The sequence below is a fragment of the Hippichthys cyanospilos genome, chromosome 8 (genome assembly GCF_059441005.1).
Source record: "Hippichthys cyanospilos isolate Australia breed blue-spotted pipefish chromosome 8, RoL_Hcya_1.0, whole genome shotgun sequence".
NCBI classification, from domain to species: domain Eukaryota; kingdom Metazoa; phylum Chordata; class Actinopteri; order Syngnathiformes; family Syngnathidae; genus Hippichthys; species Hippichthys cyanospilos.
In genome coordinates, this window is record NC_142376.1 from 5,332,220 (window position 1) to 5,355,955 (window position 23,736).

General features: G+C 37.1%; 1 protein-coding gene across 1 annotated transcript in view; it reads right to left on the reverse strand.

Annotated features, from left to right (window-relative positions):
• LOC148419921 (uncharacterized) overlaps positions 1 to 23,736 on the reverse strand; it is a 246,039-nt gene that overhangs the window by 31,756 nt on the left and 190,547 nt on the right. The window contains exon 4 of the mRNA XM_088422280.1: positions 459 to 577. Within this exon, the coding sequence (XP_088278406.1) occupies positions 459 to 577 (119 nt within the window). The remainder of the gene's footprint in view (positions 1 to 458; positions 578 to 23,736) is intronic.

A 23,736-nucleotide genomic window follows, 5' to 3' on the forward strand; every position in this document is an offset into this window, starting at 1 on the left:
TATGGACTTTTTTCGGTGTCTGTCACATACATTGGGGCACAATACAATAATTTGTTCAATCATGTTGAGAAAGAATTTGGATATTCACACCACTAAATTTAAAGCTTTTGTGACGCCTCTTTATATCTTCAACTCAAAAGTTGTGCTTATCTCAAAACCAAACAGATGCAATGCACCATCTAGTGGCAAGTATGATGATTCATAACAAAACTTGAAATGTACCAGGGAGTTATTGAAACACATGGAAATTGATAAAAGACTTGCTCGAATTTTGTCGGCTGTTTCAGTCATTATGGGAATTTTACTTGAATTAATTTAAAATGGGGGATGTGTAACACTTAAGTGTGAAAGTTGTGACTTTTTCATTGATGGGTGTGGGTCAAAGCTGCAGAATTCTGCCATGGGACCCATTAAAAAACAAAAAAACAAACAAAAAAAAAAAAAGCATCAGGACTCACCTCAAATGTCCACAGTACCACTTTACACCTCCTGAGTTTGTTCCAAGGAAATCCATGGTAGGTTCTCAACTTTGATGCCTGTTGCCCAGCAACCGACTTGGCTCTGCTTTTGTCGTGATCTGGAAAGATGAGGAGCGCACCAATGTCCTGATATGCTTTTTTTTTTTTTTTTTTTTTAAGGATTAAGTGTCTTTGATTATGGATTTTTTAAAATTATTCAGTTTTTTTTTTGTTTTTTTTTTACATGCTATCACTAAGATTTCTCAACCAATTATGATATTATTATTACTACTACTACTACTACTACTACTACTACTAATAATAATAATAATTCACAGTTTTCCCTATCCCAAACTCAAGCTTTGAGATCTTCGGAATTTCTTTTATGTTTAAAAAATGTCTACATTGCCAGCACCGTTTTACAGCAGAATTCACAAATGAAGACATATTTATTTAATCTCCTACTTTGAGATTTCTTGACTTGTTTGAATCACATTAACTTCAAAACAATAAGCTACGTTTAGGGGGATTGTGAATGACAATTTTAAAATGACCAACTTTTCACAGTAAAATTCTTAAACTAAATGTTGTTGTAATGTGCTCATAAGTTGACATAAGTTTGCAGAATTTGTGAAATAGGAGACCGAATAGGACACTATCATTAATTACTTTTGCTTGATTATAAATTATGATTGTACTTTAATTAGAGCTTCATTCATTGGTTGGATTCTACAATGACTTGTAGAATACATATTTTTCGTTTTGCCTTATTAATATTCCTTAAAGAGGAATTTCAAATTTTCATCAATTAAAAGTAAAACATTTTCTATAAATAATTTGATAGGTCATTTATTTTCCACCTACAGTTAATACCTTATAAAAATTAACTTGCTGTCAGCTGAAAAACTGCGTAATCAAGGCTCAGGTAACGACCAATCACTTTTCATCTTGTGAATTAGCGTCACGTGACTAAACCTAGAAAACAGGTGAGCTGTGATTGGCTGTCACCTGATCCTTTAGCACATGGGACATTCTTAATCAACAGCAAGTTGAAAATGTTTTTAAACATGTTAAATGTACACTAAAACACTTTAGTTATTAAATTAACCATCTACACAATATTATTTTCAACAGCTGAAAAAGGCTAAATTATTCAACTAACCCACTAAAAATAGTCGAGCTACAAATTCAAAAACCGAAGTACTTCCACAGCATTTCCATCAGTCATCATGTAAATACTTCAAAAATGGATAAAAAAAAAAAAAAAGTTATGATACTTCTCATCTTTGCATAACAATCTTGGTAACGGTTGCATTTTTCAAACTGGATCCTGTCACAGTTATTAATAAAAAAGACTGGAGAAAAGAACACAATCGTAGTCAAAACCGAGTCAGTCTTTTTTCTCTCCCCTAACTTTTTTTTTGTTCCTTCCTGAAGCATGAGTTGTTTTACAACCTTTTTAATTTGCAAACAGGAAGTTTACTCATCTCCCAAACTAATCAGAGCGCTTTCCTTTATTGACCATTCACCAAATAGCGATAACGAATCGCTCTAAACTCAATAACTTGTATCTTTTCCCATCGGATCCTTCACGATTGCGCAAATATACGTAATGAAATGTCCTTCCAAACATCCCAACCTACGAGAAAAAAAAAAATCCCGCAGAGCTGCAGGTTGCTGATAGCCAGCCTGTGTTCTTGCATGTGTGTGTGAGATGATGGTTCATAAAAGAGTGTTGGAAGTGTCTCCGTCTGCGCTCGCAAGCCATTTGGAGCTCGTTCAGTCTCAATTTGGCAGCGGGCAAATGAAAGAGGGGAACACAAACAATGACGGATGAAGAAGAGCGCACAAAAGAGATGAAGGCACCGTAGCGACAGATGCATTTTTTTTTTTTTGTCCGCGCCTCCTTTTATATCAGTTTATTATGCAGGAGTACCAAATGCATCAAGTGTCATCTACTTCCTGCACAGCGAGGCGCATGGACAAAAAGTATAGAACTTTTTATGACGGTAAACAATAGGCGCTAGCTCACTTATTGGGTGGCGGAAAGCAAATGATTGCTGCTGCCTTCAACTGAAAATAATGACAAAAAATTGGCATGTATGAAGTGATGCCACCAGATGTACAATACCCGCCTCTTTTTTTAGTTATTATTATTATTATTATATTATTTTTTTAGTTATTTAATTTAAAGTTATTAAATTAACCATCTACACAATATTATTTTCAACAGCTGAAAAAGGCTAAATTATTCAATTAACCCACTAAAAATAGTAGAATTTTCTCTTTTTTTTTAACTCATTCAGTCCCAAAGACATATTTTCACGTTTTTAAGAGGCCAGAATTTCAATATCAGATACTTAAACTCATTTGTATTTTCATATTTTTTTAAGACTCCAGACATTCAATGCCAGGGACGTATTTTCACGTTTTTTTAAGAGTTAACACATTCAATGCCAGGGATGTATTTTCACTTTTTTTTTTTGAGTCCACACATTAAATCCCAGATACTTAACTCATCCAACGCCAGGGGCATATTTTCACGTTTTTTTTTTAAAGTTCAGACATTCAATTCCAGATACTTAACTCATTCAATGCCAGGGGCATATTTTCACATTTTTTAAGAGTACAGACATTCAGTCAGAGATACTAAAGTCCTTCAATGCCAGGGACGTACTTTCACGTTTTTTAAGACTCCAGACATTTAATGCCAGGGATGTATTTTCATGTTTTTTTTTTTTTTTTTGTTTTGTTTTGTTTGTTTAGGAGTCCACACATTCAATCCCAGATACTTAACTCATTCAATGCCAGGGACATATTTTCATGTTTTTTTTTTTAAGAGTACAGTCATTCAATGCCAGGGATGTACTTTCACGTTTTTTAAGACTCCAGACATTTAATGTCAGGGATGTATTTTCATGTTTTTTTTTTTGTTTGTTTTTGTTTTGTTTTTTTAGAAGTCCACACATTCAATCCCAGATACTTAACTCATTCAATGCCAAGGACATATTTTCATGTTTTTTTTTTTTTTTTAAGAGTACAGACATTCAATGCCAGGGACGTATTTTCATGTTTTTTTTTTTTAAGAGTTCGGACATTCAATCCCAGATACTTAACTCAGTCAACGCCAGGGGCCTATTTTCACGTTTTTTTATGAGTCCAAACATGCCGTCCAAGATACATAACTCATTCAATGCCAATGTATCCAGACATTATTATCCCAGTTGCATAATCATTTTTATTTATTTTTTCACATGCTAATGTAACATGGATTGTCTAGTAAATCAAAGGGTCAAGTAGTATCTAAAACTGTCTGGTATAAAATTAGGAGATGAAACACTTACCCACATAAATTACCTAAAAAAAAAAAGATTATTTTAGTAGTTATCATATACTTTTAGTCACTGCAGCTTTCGTACTTAATTACCTAACACAATCAATTACTTTGGCTACCAAAAGTAATTGATTATTTACTATTATTATTTAATATTAAAGTTGAATTAAAAAAAAAGTCTTTGGGATTGAATAAGTTAAACATGCTAATGCTGAAAAAACATTGCCAATTGTACCTTTTTACTTGTAAGTACTATAACAATTTACAGCATTTGTAAACAAAGAACATTGTTCTTATTTAATACACACAAAATTAAACTATTAACAAATGTTCATTCATTTATTATATTTTTTCCCAATAGGTCAAATAGTCTATTTTTCCCCCCGCCAAAAATCGTCCATATCTGCCGAGCTCTAATATTGTATGTAGTGGATAATGCTGAAGATGCATCTTGGCCTGCAGCGTTTGCCAGGCAGTGTGAAAGGGGCTTATTAAAAAGGTGAGAAGACCACAAACAGGCAACTAGCTGAACTACTCTCACCTCTCCCTGGAAGTGACCCCGGTGACCCCGCCCCCCCCTTTTTTACAGCGTCCATGCTGTGAGGGTAGCAGGTGATTGTAGGGACATCGCCTCCTTCAACCCTGACACAACCTCATGTTGCCTCGTTATCATTTAACACAACACGTTGCATTATTCATGCCGGTGCACGCAGACACATGACACACCTACACACTCGGGCGCGCTCACATACGGATGGCGCAGATCGCACAAATGACCAGCAGGAGGGAAGTGAGAAAAGTACTTTTTTTATAACATGGATAGAAATTGAAATATCATTATTTTATAGTTGTGTTTTATGATATAGTTCGCGATGCCCACGATGTATTTTACGAACGGTTTTGCAATACAAATAAAAGCACGATGTAACCCATATAACAAAAGAAAATCTAACACAAATCACAATCCCATTCGGAAGAGGGAGACTTTCTCGATTCGTTTGAGTAACAATATTCAGGTCAGCTTTTAGGGGGCTTTGAAAATCCAGGCTAATAATGAGTATAAACTTTTTAGTAACAATTGTCCCACTTCACAACAACTTCAAAGGTAATTTTCTTGACCGCCTTATTTTACTTCCTGCCCTATTTGTCAGCACCTGCTACTTTGCTGGCACAAACCACAAAGTGGGGGGTGACATCATGCATACATCATGCATGTCCTAGCTGGATGTAGCTAGCGGGGTTACGCCACATAATAGAAACTTAGCAACCTGAAATAACCCGTCACAGCGTTAAAATTCAGACAGATCTCTCTACTTGCATATCTTCCCACTTTATTAGGCACACAATCTAAAGCCTTCCAATACATTTTGGGGATAATTTTGTAGATAATAGCAGAGACACTTCAAAAGTGATCAGTACAAACAGCAACTGCCAAGCTGTCAGCATCAGAGCAAGTCATTTCTGCCTGTTGAAATGCCTCCGAAAAGCAATTTGACTGCTCTACCCAAACAATATGGAGTGCTAGTAGCTAGCGGCTAATTTATGCTAGTTCCTAAAAAAAAAAAAAAAAACGCTGGCAACAAGTGTCAAGTGTTTTTTTTAGCGCCCTGAATTAGAAATTGAATATTTCAAAACAATATTGTGTTGACTCGCGACTCCTGTGAGTCAGGATTGCCATGACACGTTTCTGGAACTTCAAAATAAAAACAGAACAAGATGTTTGTGTTGTAATCATTTGGTATGTTGAGGTTAGTTTTGAAGTAAAGTGGTACCACTACTTATGAAATTAATTCATTCTGGAAGTCATTTTATAATTTGAATATTTCGTAAGCCGAGGCACTTTCTACATGTAAATAGCCCAATCCATTCCAAGCACTCAAAAATGCTCGTGAACTTTACATTATTAATATTTATACGTACATCATACTTACATCAAAAATGTAACAAACATATATTACAATTACAGTATATTAGAGCAGTGTTTCTCAATTATATTTTGCCAAAAATTTGTAACCCGAATTGTTAATAACACGAGATGTTCGTAAATAGAGGTACTACTGTACTTACCATATTCTAATCTCATCTAATCTCAAGTGTTGAACTTGGTTTAAATTTTACACACGCGAGTCAAATGATCCGCACATCAAATGACGTTATTTCGGCTACCACGGCCCTCCGCGCAGAGTCCACGCGGAACAGATTTTTTGCAATGCGTATCTTCCGGAATTTTATTGCTTATGGAATTTTGCCGGAACAAACGCCTTTATGATTCGTCTGAAAAGAAATACCGTGACCTAAATACCATAAACAACTCCTGGCAAGCACCACATTGACAGATGAGGAGTCTGTTTAGATGGTTTGAATCTACTAGGATTCTCTTCTTCTGTTATATAGTGTTGTTTCTATGCTGTAGAGTCAATTTGCTGCCACCTAGAGTATGGCGGAACATATGACAACGGGGGAAAGTACTGCAAAACCAAGCTAGACTTTTGCTGCTGGGTTATTTTCGCAGTCGTAAATTTTAGTGCAACGCAAATGCAGAAAAAAACATTTCATACTGTGCAACAGGTTTTTTTTGTAGTATGAAGAAGTAAGAAAGAGGGAAAGGCTTCAATGCATGGATTTGGGATTTTTTTTCAAAATGGTGGATTTAATCTTGGAAGCACTGAAAGTGTAGTCCAAAGTTGTAAAATGTGCTGTTGGTGTTCTGTGGTGCAGTGTGTGTTAAGTGTTGATAAAAGACAGGTCGGTGCTCCGAGTGGTCTGCTTGCTGCCTTTAAAACGGCACAACACCTGCTGTTGACATGACAAGCTACACACAACCGCACACAGACACACACACGCGCGCACACGGAGCGGCCCTAATTGCTCACTCCCTCCAACAGGGTGAGGAAAATTGGCCACCTGAAGGCATCTCTCACCCACTTGTTACCTCCCACCACTCCTCCATCTCTGCCTCCTCCCTTCTGACTTACATCATCATGTTCTCTTGTCTCAATATTTGTTCTTCCTCTGGTTGTACTTACTGGAGGCTGTGCTTTCTGCTGCACTGCCTCTGCTGTCAGCCATAGTGCTTGTGCAACGGGCCAATCATTTTTGAGAAAAATAAAGCCATATGATAATAACAACTCAATTTCCCTCATCAAGTTTGGATGATTGTAGTTTTCATCAGTGTTAATAAAATAGAAACAAACCCAACAATTTGATTTATTCAAAAGAAATCCTGTGGAAATCCTGACAAAAATAACGACTATTGAATTTAAACATTCATAACTTGTGCATAACTTGCCTAAAAGAATAGTCTGTTTATTTAACTATTTTTACTAGTATAACGTTCAAGTTTTGACTGTAATAAATATTTTTTCATATTTCAGGTATGTTTTCATGAACTGAAAAGCATACAGTACACAGTCTTACTCAGCACATTTGTTGTAGGGATCTAAAATCAAAGAGCAATGTTGAGAATTAAGTATTAAGAGACTTTTGTGTTATTTTGATTTTTAAGTATGATTTAAATGAATAAATCGCTTGCACATAGTTGAACAAAGCATTCTGGGGTGCCCAGAAACTGAATAGCATTCAAGTAACCAATGAGCAAATCGCCAAGTGACAATCCAGGCAAGCCAGGAAATGCAAGATAGAAGTTTTAAAATCCCCCATGAATATTGTAAAAATGTAAAAAAATCCAACCAACATTCTGCAACTTTCTTTTCTTCTAAAGCTCAAGTTCATGATTTACTTAATTTTCAAATTGATGATGTTTAAAATGATGAATTATTAGAATTATTTCGATTTATTGGCCTGGAGTACATAGAAATATGTTGGAGGTGAGTTTGGTATAAAGAGCCTGTGTCGGTATAAAAAGTAGGTCACTTCTCCCCATGAATTAGAAATCACATGTAGCAATTGTGCGCACAGGACGGCGGCTTTCACCAATTCTTCATCCATGCAGGTGTCAGATGTTGTAATCACATCCAGCACACCTCATCATCTTCCTATTACACACCCTGCGCTCTAATGGGCCTTTGGAATTTGAATGTCTCCATTAAAGAACCGGTGCATAAAAAGCGACGGCGATGGAAAAAAAAAGCACTCAAAGCTGAAAGGGGTGACGGCCACCGAGACAATACCGGCGAGACCTTGGCCTCCAGGATGGGGATGATGGGAACAAGGACGTGCCGATTTACCGAGCAACTTGCAATAATCAAAATCTTTTTTTGGCTCACTTTTACAGTATTTTCCGGGGCAGAAACTAATGTTAGGGTTTGAAAATACTTTCAAGACCGGTTTGGAGGTTCAAAGTCTGAGTTTAAGAAGGGTCTAAGGGTTTATAAAGGGTTACAGTTTCAAAGTAGGGTGTTAAGTCGGGGATATGTGTCTAAATTTTGGTTTCAAGTCTAAGTGAGGGATTCAAAGTGTTTGAGCTAGAGTTAAGGTTTCAAAAAAGGATTAGGGTTTCAAGCTCCAGTTAGGTCTCAAATGAGGCATGGTGTCATTCGAATATGAGTCAGGATTTTTGTGTCGGGGTTTCAATTTAGGGTCAGCAAGATTCATTATGTATTTGAGTTTAAAAAAGTTATGTGCCAAAACAAGAGTCAGGGTTTTAAAATAGGGTTTCAAGTTAGGGTAAGGCTTTTAAACCAGGACTAGGGTTTTAAGCCTGAGTGAGGTGTTGAACAGGAGTCACATTTTTAAAAGAGGGGTTCAAGTAAGTGTTTCAAAAGACTTTCAAGTATTAGGGTTTCAACTTAAGGTCTCAAGTTTGAAAAATGAATTGACATTTTGGATTTAAAACATAGTTCAAGCCAGGTTTAGGGTTTCAAAATAGTCAAAATGAGTGTTTGGGTTTCATGACTGCCTGCGGTATTTTGGTAAAATTCACAGTTAACATTTCAAACAACCAGTCGAGATTAAAGCCAAGCAAAAACGTAAAAGTAAGGTTTTAAAACAGATTCTTCAAATGAGGGGTTTAAACATGGGTTTGGATTTTTAATTCGAGTATCAAGTCAGGGATCGAAATGAGTGGTCCAAGCCTGATTTATGGTTTGAAATACAAATTAGGGTGGAAAATTAGAATTTCAAAGTATGGTTAGGGTTTGAGTCCTAATTAGGGTTTCAAGAAAGGGTTTGCTTTCCACTTTTTGGGGGGTGGGGGTGGGTAGAGCACTTTTGATCTTTTGAACTCTTGTGATTATTGATTCAATGCAAAGTTATTGTTTCAAATTAGGATTTCAACTCTTGGTTAGGGTTTCGGATGGAACAATTTTTGATCTCATTTAAACAAATATCACACATTCTTGTATTCAGTAATCAGTATTTGTTCAAGGAGTGGTAAGGGGGTCTTGGAATTGGAAGGTATTGGAAAAACATTGTTAAGGTTTGAAAATACTTTCAAGACCGGTTTGGAGGTTCAAAGTCTGAGTTTAAGAAAGGTCTAAGGGTTTATAAAGGGTTACAGTTTCAAAGTAGGGTGTTAAGTCGGGGATATGTGTCTAAATTTTGGTTTCAAGTCTAAGTGAGGGATTCAAAGTGTTTGGGCTAGAGTTAGGGTTTCTTGAAACCCTAATTAGGACTCAAACCCTATTGCAAAGGACACATTTTGACTCAGGTTGTGTTCTTTTCTCCAGTCTTGCTTATTGACAGTTTCACAGAGGTTTAAAATTAGAGTTATTAAAACATGTTTAGGATTTCAAATGAAGGTTTTTAAGACAGCTAGGGCTTCAAATTAGGGTTTAGAGCCTGGGTTAGGTCTTTGAATTAGAGCTGGTGTTTCAATTTACTGATTCAACTCCTAGTTAGAGTTTCAAACTGATTTTAACCTTCGCTTTTGAATTCAAACAATAGACAGGAATTTGAAATATTGTTAGAAGCCAGCCGTTAGGTTCGAGAGCAGCAAATACGTTTGTCAAAATATGTGATGAAGTGTTAAATGAATTCCATGCTGACGGCCTTGTTTGTCAACTTGACTTTCTAAGACAAAAGACAGAGAAGAAAAGCGGAAGAAAAGACAACATCAATTCATTTTACACATTCCGGCTGTCTCTTTGGATGTTAATTACGTGCCAATGAGCTTTTTGCTTTTGCTGGGGTAATACAAAATGATGAAGATGAAGCGTCAGCAGGTCAGGGCAGACAAGCACAACAAACACACACACAGTCATCCATCTTTATTTCCAATGCTGCTTTATAATGATAAACAACACACTGATGAAATGCGCTTGAAATATTTGCTCCCTAGCAATTAACGATAATAAATAGCAGGAATTATGTTCTCATGACTTCTTGTGCTCTTTTCCAAGGACTGGACACTTTTTATTATGATATCCATAAATTTATACCTGAATAATGCTGTTCACATTCATGGGTATAATCACATTATTCTGTTTATAACAAAAATCTCGACGCATATTCATAAGGAGTTTTTGTGCGGCCCACACAGGGATGAAGTGGCAATATAGGTCACACATACGCAGGTCACACATACGCAACCACAAAGTCATTCGAAGACCCGCCTACACACACACACACACACACACACGCACACACACACACACACACCACTTCCAGAGTCAATCAGGCAAAGAATTGGCCAAAGCTGACACATTTGTCAAGAAGAAAAGCCTCACAGGAGAAGATTATGTTATCTCAAAACCCTACTTTGGAACCCTAACAGTCTAGAAATTCTAATTTGAAATCCTCACTGTTATTTAATAGCTATAGATGTCAACAATCCATTTTTGCTGGACCGCTGAACGGCTATGTAAATTGAAAAGCTGAAAGAGAGTGAGTAAAAATCCAAATTTGAAACCGTAATTTGAAATCCCAATCAGAAACCACAACTTTGGCTCAAAACCTGATTTTGAAAACCAAACACTGGATATAACCTTTTTAACCTGATCTTGAAACTTGAAATTCAAACTCTGACTGTGTATTGAAACCTTAAATGAGTATCGAAACTCCAATTTGAAATCCGAACCTTGGTTTGGAACCCTCAACTGTACTTAAAACCCTAAACTGAAAACCTGAACCTGGTTTAAACTTCAACTTTGGAACCCAAACTCAAACTTAAAACCCACATTTGAAATCTGGAACCATCCCTTGAATTTAACCGCAAATGAGAATGCCTAACCTAGGCTTTAATCACTAACTGGGTCTTGAAACCATAATTTAAAAATCAAAATCCGGTTATACCTCCTTTTTTAGAACCACAACAATGTCTTGAAACAAAAATGTGGCACCCCAACACTGAACTGAACCCCGGTTTAGAGCTCACATCATTGTTGATCGCAATTTAAAACCCTGACCTCAAACTAATTTGAAACCCTTTTTTCAGGCTTCTACTATGTAACCCCAATGCTGTCTTGAACAAAACATTTAAAAACAGTAACCTTGTTTGAAACTAACCCTGGATTAAACCTATTATGTGAAACCTGAACCGAGACTTGAAACTCAAATTTGAAACTCTGCTATAATTCCAGTCAGAACCCTAACTTTGTCTTGAATTTGAAACCCAAACATTGAATTGAACCCCTTATTTTGAAACAATTTCATGATTATACTCAACTTCAATTATTTTTGAAACCCTATCAATCCTAATGTAGAACAATAATGTCTTGAAACCCCAATTTGAAATCCAAACGATGAATTGTACACATATTTTGGAACATTTTTCATCGTTTAAAACACCAGATTTTGAAACCCCTACAAAACTTGAAACCCTAAATCTGCCAAAAACTCATATTTTACAATCCCAAATCACATTGGAAACATTCATTTAAATTCAAATGACGAATTTAACTCCTGATTTGATCCTTTAGTCATTTTGAAAACCAAACCTGACGCTTTGAACCCAAACCTCCATTGAAACCCCAATCCCTGTTTATTCAGCCTCATTTTTTTTTTTTTTTAACTCACGGAATCCTGGAGTTCGGCCATCCATCAAAGAACTTTGTGATACGTTTGGTTAGCGCGCAGAAAACATCTAAACATGCAAACATCCGTCTTGCAGCTGACAGCCTCCAGGTGCTTTTTTTTTTTTTTTCTTTCCTCATTAAAGCAACAACGCTTGTTTCTGTTCCGCTAGAAACTATCGGATAGTCTGGACGACACGGGAAGAAGAAAAGTAATTTCCCCGCACGGACTAACTAAATTTATGTTTATTTCTTCATCTGTCATGTTCAGACGCAGACAGAGGCGCACCTGATTACCAATGCCAAAAGGAAACAAACAGGAAGTAAGGAAAGAACGCCAGCTGCGCACCGAGATAACTTGTTGTTTACTTTCACAGTTGGATTGTCGATTTAAATTACTTCAATGTTTTAAGGCGCCGACGTAAATCAGCCTTGGCGGAGGGCCGCTCCATTCAGATTGCCGTTCGGGGTCGTCATTAGTTTTGGGCCGGTCTTGCTGTCGTTTTGGTTATTTTTAGTATTAGCGATGTTTTCTTAGGCTAGTAAAGTTTTAGTTTTAGTTTTAGCCTAAGCATTTTTTTTGTCTTACTTTAGCCCAGGTCATGATCATTTTAGTTTCGGTGGACAAAAACTGATAGGCTTAAATGATGAAAATGTATCACATTTTTAGTCTAGCTTTTATTCCAATTACATTTTGCATGAAAAAGAAAAAAACATTTGCACCCCCCAAAACTGCCATGCAGAGTTTAAATAAGATTATAATCTAGATAAATTGCCTAAATATGCCTAAAATTATATTGTTTTGAACAAAACAAGAGGCAATATTCTGTAATTCCTCTAAGATAGGACGCACCTGTGTATAGGACGCACCCTTAATTTTACGGTCAAATTATGGTGTTTTCTATATATAAGTAACAACAACCGTTTGGTGACAATGTAATACTGTAAATATAGCATAACAAAATAAATCTCGTCATTAAATTCCTCAAATTTTCCTGTGTTTATATCCGTAAGTTATACATTTGTTGCGGGTTAAGTATGTTTCAGATTTCCCATGTTGTGAGTGGTCAGCGAACGCTGCGCCAGTGTAACCTTGGATGCGCTCGAAGCAGTTGTTTTTCCTTTCCTACGCGATGCAGCTCAACTGAATTTTTATAGAAATTCTCGAAGTTGCGCACCATCTGTGTTCCAACAAAATTATGACTGAGTATGTGCCAAAAGATCACAATTAATAAACAAGTCAAATGGAATACCTTTCCGTGTTCTCTAACCGTGTTTTCATACCTTGACACGCAATTGAAGACATAATCCTCTCCATTTTAGTACTATTACTACGTGTGAACAAGGGTGGACTCGGACGTTGGTTCAGTCTTCACGCTTCTTTTATTAAAAATAATGCCGGAACAACCCTAGCTAACACAAGATGCTGTTAGCTCCAACAGGCACTGGCTGCTAACACCAACTGACGTCCAGCCTGAAGCTCAAACAGTTATGGTAATTATTTCAAATAAGAATATGGCCAGTTTAAAAATGTGCATCTATGCGTCAAACTCAGATTATGTGGCTGACATATCACCTTCTTTGAATGGTTTTAAATAATTTTAAAAAATACATTTTTGCATTCATATTTTTGGCCATTTTGAGGAAAAAGGTGTCCAATAATGAAGGAATTACGGTAAATCAACTTGATAAATGTTTTTGTGTTAAGTGCATTTAAGTGTCTTAAAAATATTATTTTATGGCAATTAGACTTCATATGGCAAAAACAAAGCCTTTTCCCTCAGTCATTTTCAATGTGTAAAATTGAAAAATTTCACTACAAACGAATCCACCAGTAGTCAGGATGGATCAAGTAAGTAAATGAGACAAGACCATGACATTTAGTCGTGTCTTAATTTGGTCAACAAAAATTGCTAAAAAAAATGCTAAAAAGAGGCGTTTTAGCATAGTATTCATTTTGCTTAAACACATTTTGTCTTCTTTGTATTCGCCAATAATATAACATCACATTTAATTGCAGTTATGGTGATTTTAACGTTCAAAACCGTAATTTGATAGATTTACAGAAAAAAATGTACAACAAGAGTTTCACTCAAAAAAGTGCGTCTGACTTCAACACGGCTACATGTGCTACCGCCATTCTTTTTCTCTTTCGTCCATTATGGCTCTGCGCATTGCGGCATGACGATTTTAGCCATAAAGAAAGTTGACCATTAAAAGCAACAAAGTTCACCCCCTTTTTTTCACTAATGGATCACTCCCAATGTGCTGATATCAGCAGAAAACTGCCAGATAAAGTGTATGTGTTTTTGTATACATGGTACATCTCCAAGACAAAGCTCCAGATTTAGCATCTTGAAAGAGACACACTTTGTCCCATGATGGCAGGAACAGATTTATCGTGAATAAAACATAACACGCCACCGCCGCCGTCGCCACCTCGCTTTGCGCATGGCGTCACACAGCGCGGACGACAAAGCGGCCGCCGCCGCCTTGCCACTCAGACAAAATGCGCTGACACTTCAGATGCGAAGGTGCATCCAAAGCTCTTTCCGGACTCTGCTGATGCCTCCAATGCATCATCATCATCTTTTTCTTCGTTTTTTTTTAGACCACCAAATGGATCCAGGTAGGGCCAAGTTTGCACTTTGACCCTTGAGAATGAAAGGGGCATTTAATATTTGATTTGGGGTTTATTTTGGTTCTGATTGAACAGTTCTGTGATAATAAAAAGCCAAAGAACCAAAAAAAGCCCAGCAAACGTTTTTCAGATCCTGTGATGGACCCTTCAAGATCTCCAGCCCAAAGAGCAACATTCAAGGATTCCTAGCAGATTTTTCAAGTCTCCCTCAAGCTTACACCAGCTGTTCTTTTATATTCTCACTGGGTGAATCATTTAGGTTTTGTGCAAGCGTATTTCTGATCCTCCAAGGAGCATATTCAGCTTCTATTAGATGTTCTCTTCCAGGTTGTCCATGAGGTGATTTGATTCAGAGTCCTACCTGTGAAATCTTCCATGTTTTACCCAGGGTTTTCAAACAAGTCTCCCCAAAAGTTCCTTAAAAACACTTGATCTCTACTGGGCTTTCCTTTAGGTTGGTAACTAGGAAATTCCTCCAGGTTCTATCCTCCGGTTATACACTAGAGCATGAGTAGCCAGATCCGGTCCTGGAGATCCACAATCCAGCCTGTTTTCAATACTATAGTAAAGATTATCTGAACCAGAAATTTTGGTTCAAAGAAAACATCAAATACAAGATGGATTGTGGCTCTTGAGGATCACAATTTGCCACTCCTGCACGAGAGTTTTATTGTCCTTGGTTTAGGGCACAGATGTCAAACTCAAGGCCCGGGGGCCAGAAGTGGCCCGCCACATCATTTTATGTGGCCCGCCAAATGCTGATTTGATTTCAAGTTTCTAGCTGAACTTGCAGGTTGTCTTAAAAAAAACAAAAACAAAACAATTTTCTGTTCCAGATCTATCTTTTGAACAGTTTTTACCAGCCTCTGATTTCAAAACTAGGTAAGGATGTAAATAAGCGAAAACACCGTTTATTAGACACAGGTTTCTATTTTTAAGTCCTAAATTTTCAGGATTTTAGAGAAATTCAGGGGTACTTTAAAATTTAAGCAATGACTGACTTTTTTAGACTATTTTTAGATGTATTCCGGCCCTCTGACAGAAACTATAACTACAATGTGGCCCACGATAAAAATTAGTTTGACACCCCTGGTTTAGGGAATCTTTTGTCTTCTAGGTTTTCCACCAGATTTCAGTAGGTACTGTAGATCCCTAGGCATATTCTTGTTTTCCCATCGACTGTTTGCCAGATTTTACTCAAGTTTTTCCAGAGGATTTTGCTTCAATGTCATTCAGGTTTTTCATCATGGGCTTTTTTTTAACGTTCTACCCACGTTAATAATCGAAGTTTTATCTCTCGTTGAACGTTACTTAGATCGCCAATGAGACTTTCTAATTTTCCAAGGGATCTTTTTCCAGTCCTTTCCACCAGGGTTTATTAGGTAGGCCAGAAGGTTCCTTATTGGTTCTCTCATCAGGTTTTTCATCAGATTTTCCTGGAGTCTCCTTCAAGCTCTTCAACATGTACCCTATCAAGTAAATCATCTCCTTTAGGTCTAAGGCACAGGTGTCGAACTCCAGTCCTCGAGGGCCGGTATCCTACATGTTTTCAAACCTGTTCCCTCAAAAACACCTGATTCAAATGATTGGGATCATTTTGAAGCTCCTGCGGAGCTTGCTAATGAGCTAATTATTTGAATCAGGTGTGTTGGGGAAAGAAAACCGGAAAACATGCAGGATGCCGGCCTTCGAGGACTGGAGTTTGACACCTACAGTATGGTCTAAGGCCACATATTGGGACAAGATCGATTCGGCTGGGGTTTGTCATGTCCTTCAGGTTTCCTTGAAGATTATTTTCGTCCCACTGCTTCTGCTTTTGACTCCTCCGACTGAAACTGTAGATCCTCTTGTTGTCCCTGTCTTGGGTCTCAGCTTTTCCTCTCTCAGTGCTGTCTTGCTGTCCCCTGCCTGTTATTTCCCACTGCTGGAATGGGCAGACGTGTGTCCCGCCCAGCAGAACATCCTGTCAGGCCATTCATCACTTAGCATGGTCACCGTGTAAGGGGCAATGACAATGACAAAGACCGAGGTCCGAGCCGACCACGCGACGGACTTAGTAGAACCCCGTTCTCATTACCGGTCAGTTCATATCCACGGATCGATCATACATTCAAAAATGAATACAGCGGGCTATCTTTCTAAACACGGGTCGAAAGAGCACCATCTGGAATACGTGATCCGTCCAAAAATGGTAAATATTTTCGCATTCAGAGCTTCTCTCAGAGACCAACATCTATATTTCATCCCGTGGAGATGGTGTGCTAAGGAGGCCACTGGGTAAGTGGCGGACAAAGATGGGTGGGCGGGGGTGTTGGGGAGGTGACGAGGCGGATTCATAATTCAGCAAAGGCTCAGCTTGGGGAAGGGACAGGCTTGACCGAGGGGACTCGCATTCATATTTCAACACATAGTTAATAAAACAGCAAAACAGCCAAGGTTGGGGACATGTAGCCAAGAGGCTAACTGATAACTCTTGGGAGGGGGGCGGGGGGGGGGGGGGGGGGGCAGTAAATGGGCATGGGGGACACTTTTATTGAAGGACAGGGAGCATCCATATTTGATCAGGAGGTTTGGAATAGTGACTAACAGGTGGCTATCATCACAAGCGCATCCTCGCCACTTAGGAGAGCGGATGAGTGCACTTTAGTGGGAGAAACTTGATAAGCGCCTCTTTGGATACGGACACGTACTCGTGGTATTTATAGGCTGCCATTAGACGTCAAGCCATTAGTTTGCGGGACAGTTTACGAGCTTCCTATTAGACGTCGGCGCCGTTCGTGTCGCAGTTGCCAAGTGCTGGGATGATTTTGGAAAATATGGTGCATAAAAGCTTCAAGTCTATCCAGTGGCAAAAATTATCTGGAAGGTAACCAAAGGTCACAGTTGAACCCTTGTGTGGTAGTTTATCAAATACTTTGATCTTAAAATCAAAGGCATTTCACATCAAAAGGAAAGTGTTGAAAGAAGGGAGCTGAATTTTCACCCAGACATGTCGTTATCACACTGGATAACGTTGTTTTTGGAAAATGTGGTGCATAAAAGCTTCGAGTCGATCCAGCGGCAAAAATTATCTGGAAGGTGACCAAAGGTCACAGTTGAACCCTTGTGTGGTAGTTTATCAAATTCTTTGATCTTTACATCAAAGGCATTTCACATCAAAAGGAAAGTGTTGAAAGAAGGGAGCTGAATTTTCACCCAGACATGTCGTTATCACACTGGATAACGTTGTTTTTGGAAAATGTGGTGCATAAAAGCTTCGAGTCGATCCAGCGGCAAAAATTATCTGGAAGGTGACCAAAGGTCACAGTTGAACCCTTCTGTGGTAGTTTATCAAATTCTTTGATCTTTACATCAAAGGCATTTCACATCAAAAGGTAGGCGTTGAAAGAAGGGAGCTGAAATTTCACCCAGACATGTCGTTATCACACCGGCGTGTGCCATCCCTTGGCGAAAATACTGCTAGAAGGATGCGGAAGAAAATGACCCATAATGGTCAAACTACAGAACCAGATCAGGACAGTTAATGGAGATATCGTCATGATAGATATCGCTAGCCCCTTTGTTTAATTCCACTTCCACGGAGAGCGGATCCCAACGTCACGGTTTTTCTTGAGTCCAGTCAGCAAGTCAATTGTTTGGCCCATGTGTATGTCAATCACACAGTTGCCATGGTGATTCATATGATAAACCAATTAACAGTTTACTAAAACTACTTTCTGCTGCCATGTCTAATTTAGTCAAACTGACCCGGGAATGACATTTTTCTGGCCGCACGTTTCCGATGTTGTTGTTGCGCTCAATGACCACTTCCATGCTAGGACATAGCCAATTCAATACGCTTAAATGTGAGTACATTGCAGCGTGGGTACTTGGTAATACAAAGTTTGCTCCACTGGCACTAAACTAAGACCATAAAAAGTGAAATAAAGGTGAATACATTGACTTGTTTAGCACTGTTAAACTGTCATCCCCGATAGCATTAGCGTTAGCTTAATTACCCATAATAGCATAACCGCCGGTCCCCGGATTGACTAGCCATGAAGTTTCTCATTTAGAAAAATTGTAAATTTTGTCAATTTTGAAAATCTGGTCAGCCTACAGTACAGTAGCGCTGACTTGATTTTGTTGGAAGTGTAATGCCAAACAACAAGAGTTGGAGGACATTGTGTTTACCTCAAACCTCCTGTGGAGAGGATCAGCACCCAGTCCATTTTCACACTTAAAATCAAGCCTTTTTACTGCTAATGCGCTGCCGCTAAAACACACAAAATGACCCTTCACTGCTAAACAATAACAACAACAAGATAATCTCACTTGACAAGCACAGAGAGAGCGATCTGTTCTGCCGCACTGCATTGTGGGTAGCCGCCTGACTAATGGCCGTGTCACAAGCGGGACGCGGGACTTGTCTCTAAGCTAACGCCTCTGCGTTGATGTTTCGATTGTGGCGCCGTTTGAGCATTATTTTTGCTTTCAACGCTCTTTGTACTCACTAGAAAGAAAATTTGGCCCACTGGGAGACTCTTATATCTGAAAACTCGTAAGTTGAGGCACTCTTAAGTCAAGGTACCACAATTATGTGCCTTGACTCAATAAAGAGTCGTGTGTGTATCACTGAGGCAAGATGAAAGCTCCTTATTTGGTCTGACAGAGCAATGTGCCGCTAAGATGAGTCTTATTTATCGCTATGTGTGTGTGTGTGTGTGTGTGTATTCGTATGTGTGTGCGCTCTGACAGTATAATTGCCTGGCCCGCCATTTCAATTGAGCCTAGCTAAGATCGCCGTGAGCTACACTCCATTCTCTGCTCTGTTAGCCACCACCCCGAATAATTTGGGAAAGGCTGGAGCTTAGAAAAAAAGAAAAAAAAAGCATGTATTTTTTTTCTTCTTTTGACTTTTAAATATTTCACTTTCCTCCAATCTCAAACTGGCAGTTCACACCCAGTTTTTTTTAATCTGTGACCTGTTAGCACCTTTCCTTTATTAAGTGACACGCGTAGTTACAGTTTCTAATTTACTGTAATTATGAATGAAGTACATGGTGCAGTAGTAAGTTGCGGTTGGAGTAAAAATTGTCGTAGTTTGTATTTGGGACTGTTGTAGTTATAATTAGGGAGTCAGACCACGTGATGGGAAATAGGGCCCGACTGCATCATTTTCAACTGATTGCAATCAAGGGAAAAAAAAAATCGGGTTGATTTTTATGTTTTTTTTCTCCTTATATTTATTCAAAATACCCTCCCAAAAAAAGTATATGTACATGCTTTATACTACACATTACAACACAGCCAGTTTACTTATGAGTGGGGACCTAAGCAGCATGCAGGCTAACACCCAGCTAGCTGCTAATTTATGATGTCATCGTCCACATTTTTTTCAATAACAAATGATCACTCTGACAGGAAGTTCAGTAGAATTAACTAAGTGGTTTTTAAGGAGAAAAGTGTTCTCATATGCGTGTGTTTGCAACCATGCCTGTGTGTGTGTATGGTGGATGTGCATAAGCCACAGGAGGGTCTGAAACAATTGAAATGAAATTAAGTGCGGGTGTTTGTATTATTTCAAAAAAGAATCGTTTTTGCAATAAATATTCCTCGATTCCTTGTAATCAATATCGGCTTTAAATATTGGTCGTCGACCTTCCTGACTGCCGAGAATGAGTATCAATAACGGGCCTGAAAATCTATACTACTAAGAAGCGTAAAAAAATAAAGACCATAAGAGGGAGACAGGACGAAAAGGTCGTTACTCGCTAAGTAGCGCTCGAGAAATTAGCAGAGAAAAGAAAACACGAGGGGTAGAAGGACGAAAAAACAAGATTTAGCCATGTCCCTAATGGGGGACATAGTATAAGCCTGGAAAAAAAACATGCACATGTCACATTTACAGTATGTCACCACAAATCTTGAGACTTCCATTCAGAAGACACGCAACTGAGTAGCAGCCGATCCAGGTGGACCACAGCAGGTCAGGTCACGTGGGCAGAATTTCAAAATATTTCTGGGAATGAAAAATGAATGACTGGTACCATTACCAAACTGCTGAGAAATCTTACCACATTAATACTGTCTTAAAACCTTAATATGAAACTTAGTCCAAGTCAGTAAGAAAGAAAAGCAGGAAACAATCCTAAAAAACAAAACAAACAAAAAAACCTTCCTCCTCACTATGTGCTGTTATCTACGACATCAATTCTTTTCCGAATGACGGCCATAGTACGTTCTAAGTAGAATATGCCCCTAAGATCTAATTAGTAACGCAGAGGAAGCAGCGAAAAGGTGAACGCAGGTAAATCAGGACAAGAATCCCCAGTGGCGACTCCCCGTGCGCGACCCAAACAAAAGCGTCCTAACGACTATTTAACATTTGCATGCGCTGTCGCCGCGCTAACGAGACACCGCGCCGGCACTCGGGGCCAAAAGTGACGAGAGGCTCCATGAATCAATCGGCTCGCTCTCGCCCGTAATGAGCTACGCGTTTGTTCCCGGAAGCCCCAAATGGCTCTCAGGTGTTTGGTCCTGGACGTCTAATTAGAGGCCGTCCGGACCGGCGGCCCACGAAAGCTCGCCGAAGATCGTCTGGCCAACGCCGATGCGAACAACAAAAATGAAAAAGACATTTATAGATGCAGGGATGTCTTTGAGAGCTAAATATGCGGCGATGTTTTGAACTTGTGTTGTCGCTGGCTGACGTCAAACAGCCAATGGGGGTTAATCAAAAATTTACTGCGACGTGTTTGACAAATCATGAGGGTGAAATCATCTGGAAATGTAGTTTTTCCCTGAAATCTTTTATTTTGAACTTTTTTCAAATAAAAAAAATAAATATAAAAAAAAATACTATGTTTTCCCTTGAATATTTTTCCTCTTAAAAACTTTGCGATAATGAGTTAAAAAAAAGATTTTGTCTAAAATTAGAATAAAAAAATTGTTTTCTTGAAAAAAAAAAATGTTGGCCTTATTAGGAGTGTGGCTGGCTTGATTTCTTATAATTCCATTTTTATTGCCATCACAGAGCGACCAATATCAACACAGAGCACTTAAGAAAATAAAACCAAATTTAATCTTACATTACTTTTTAAAATGTTTTTTCACACGTTTTTTTTCACCCAAAATCATGTTTTTTCCTATTAAAAAGGCCATTTTTCCTTCGTATATATATATATATATATATATATATATATATAAAGAAAAAGAATTAAAATGCATTATATATATATATATATATATATATATATATATATATATATATATAAAGAAAAAGAATTAAAATGCATTTTATATATATATATATATATATATATATATATATATATATATATATATATATATATATATATATATATATATATATATATATATATATATATATATATATATATATATATATATATATAAATAAAAACAGAAAACCAGGGAGGTGTGTTACATTACTTTTTAAAATGTTTTTTCACACGTTTTTTTCACCCAAAATTATGTTTTTTCCTATTAAAAAGGCCTATTTTCCTTCACATATATATATATATATATATATATATATATATATATATATATATATATATATATATATATATATATATATATATATATATATAAATAAAAACAGAAAACCAGGGAGGTGTGTTACATTACTTTTTAAAATGTTTTTTCACACGTTTTTTTCACCCAAAATTATGTTTTTTCCTATTAAAAAGGCCTCTTTTCCTTCACATATATATATATATATATATATATATATATATATATATATATATATATATATATATATATATATATATAAAATAAAATAAATATATATATATATATATATATATATATATATATATATATATAAACCTGCCATTTCCTCGAACGAAATATTTCCGTTTTGGTTAGTTTCAGAAAAAAAGGACAAAAGTAACAGCAGGTTGATCAGGTTTTTTCAGCAGGTTTTATTTTGCCTGCAGAAATCAATTGAACGGGAACCTTGGCTGACCTCCTGCAAACTAGAGAAACACCTTTCAGCTTCCACCCACATTCTTTGTCCCTCACTATTTACGCGCGTAAAACATGCACCTGTTGGTCTTTACAGGGTCAGGAGGCAATCTCAAAACAGTAAAAAGAAAAAAAGTCCCAATATGTTTGTGCTTTTGAGCGTGACACTGAGGACAGATTTGTTCTTGTTTTGGTTTCTCGCTGCTCGTGTACATACTGCGAGTGTTTCTTTCCCTATCAATCAATAATTCAAGTCACAAAATAACATTTTTATAAATTTGGGCAGTCAGTGCGCACACAAGACACAAATGATTGTAGGGTGCACTATTGAATTTTTAAGCTTTTTATTTGCGCCTTATGTGATAAATACACATTTTTTATTTGATATAAAAAAAAAGTTAAAATAAATGAGAATATTTGACTTCATGGACAGGTTTAAAATATGAACAATTACAAGGATACTTTGGGTAATGATCAACCCACTAGGTAAATATATAATAATAAATGAGGATGCACTTTTATTTATTTATTTTTTTTCATATAGCAGTAATTTAAAAAAAAAAAGCCGAAATAAAGGTTGAGAATCACCGATTTAATGTATAGGAATAAAATATGAATAATTATGAGATATTATTGGGAATGATCAACCAACTAGATAAACAATATATAATAAACGAGAATACAAATTATATTTTAGATAACCCCCCCACAAAAAAATGCTAAGAAAAGATCAAATTAAATCGCTGATTTAATGTAAATATGAACAATTATCAGCATATTTTTGGCAATGATGAACCCATAAATATAATAAAAGAGGATATACGATTATTTTTTATATAATTAAAACAAAGAGTTAAAATAATGGTTGATTTAATGCTTAGGTATAAAATATGAATAATTATGAGGGGATTTATGTTACTGATCGACCAAGTCGGTAAGCAAGATATAATAATAAATGAGGTTATACTGTTATTGTTTTGTATATAATCAAAAAAAAAGAGAGAATCACTGATGTAATGGATATGTATATAATATAAACATTTATGAAGATATTTTTGGCACTGATTAACCTACTAGGTAAATAATATATTCGAATAAATGAGGTTTAGAAAAAAAGAGCATGACCTTTGACCTCATTTACCCTCTAACACGTGTATTTACTTCATTATAAATTGCACGGGCTGACCAGTTGATCCTAATTTGCATCCTAATTAGAGTTAAACGCGATCCTAACGTTGGGTTCATAACCTCACATTTGTGACCCCACAGGCATGTTCTTGCAGCAGTGATGTCTTTTCCATGGAATTCTTTTAATAATGCTTTTGTTAGGGGGGGAAAAAAAAAAAAAAAAACGGCAATAATTAACAGGGCTCAATGTTAGGAAAATAATGATGAAAGGACCCCCAGGGGCAGAGGCAA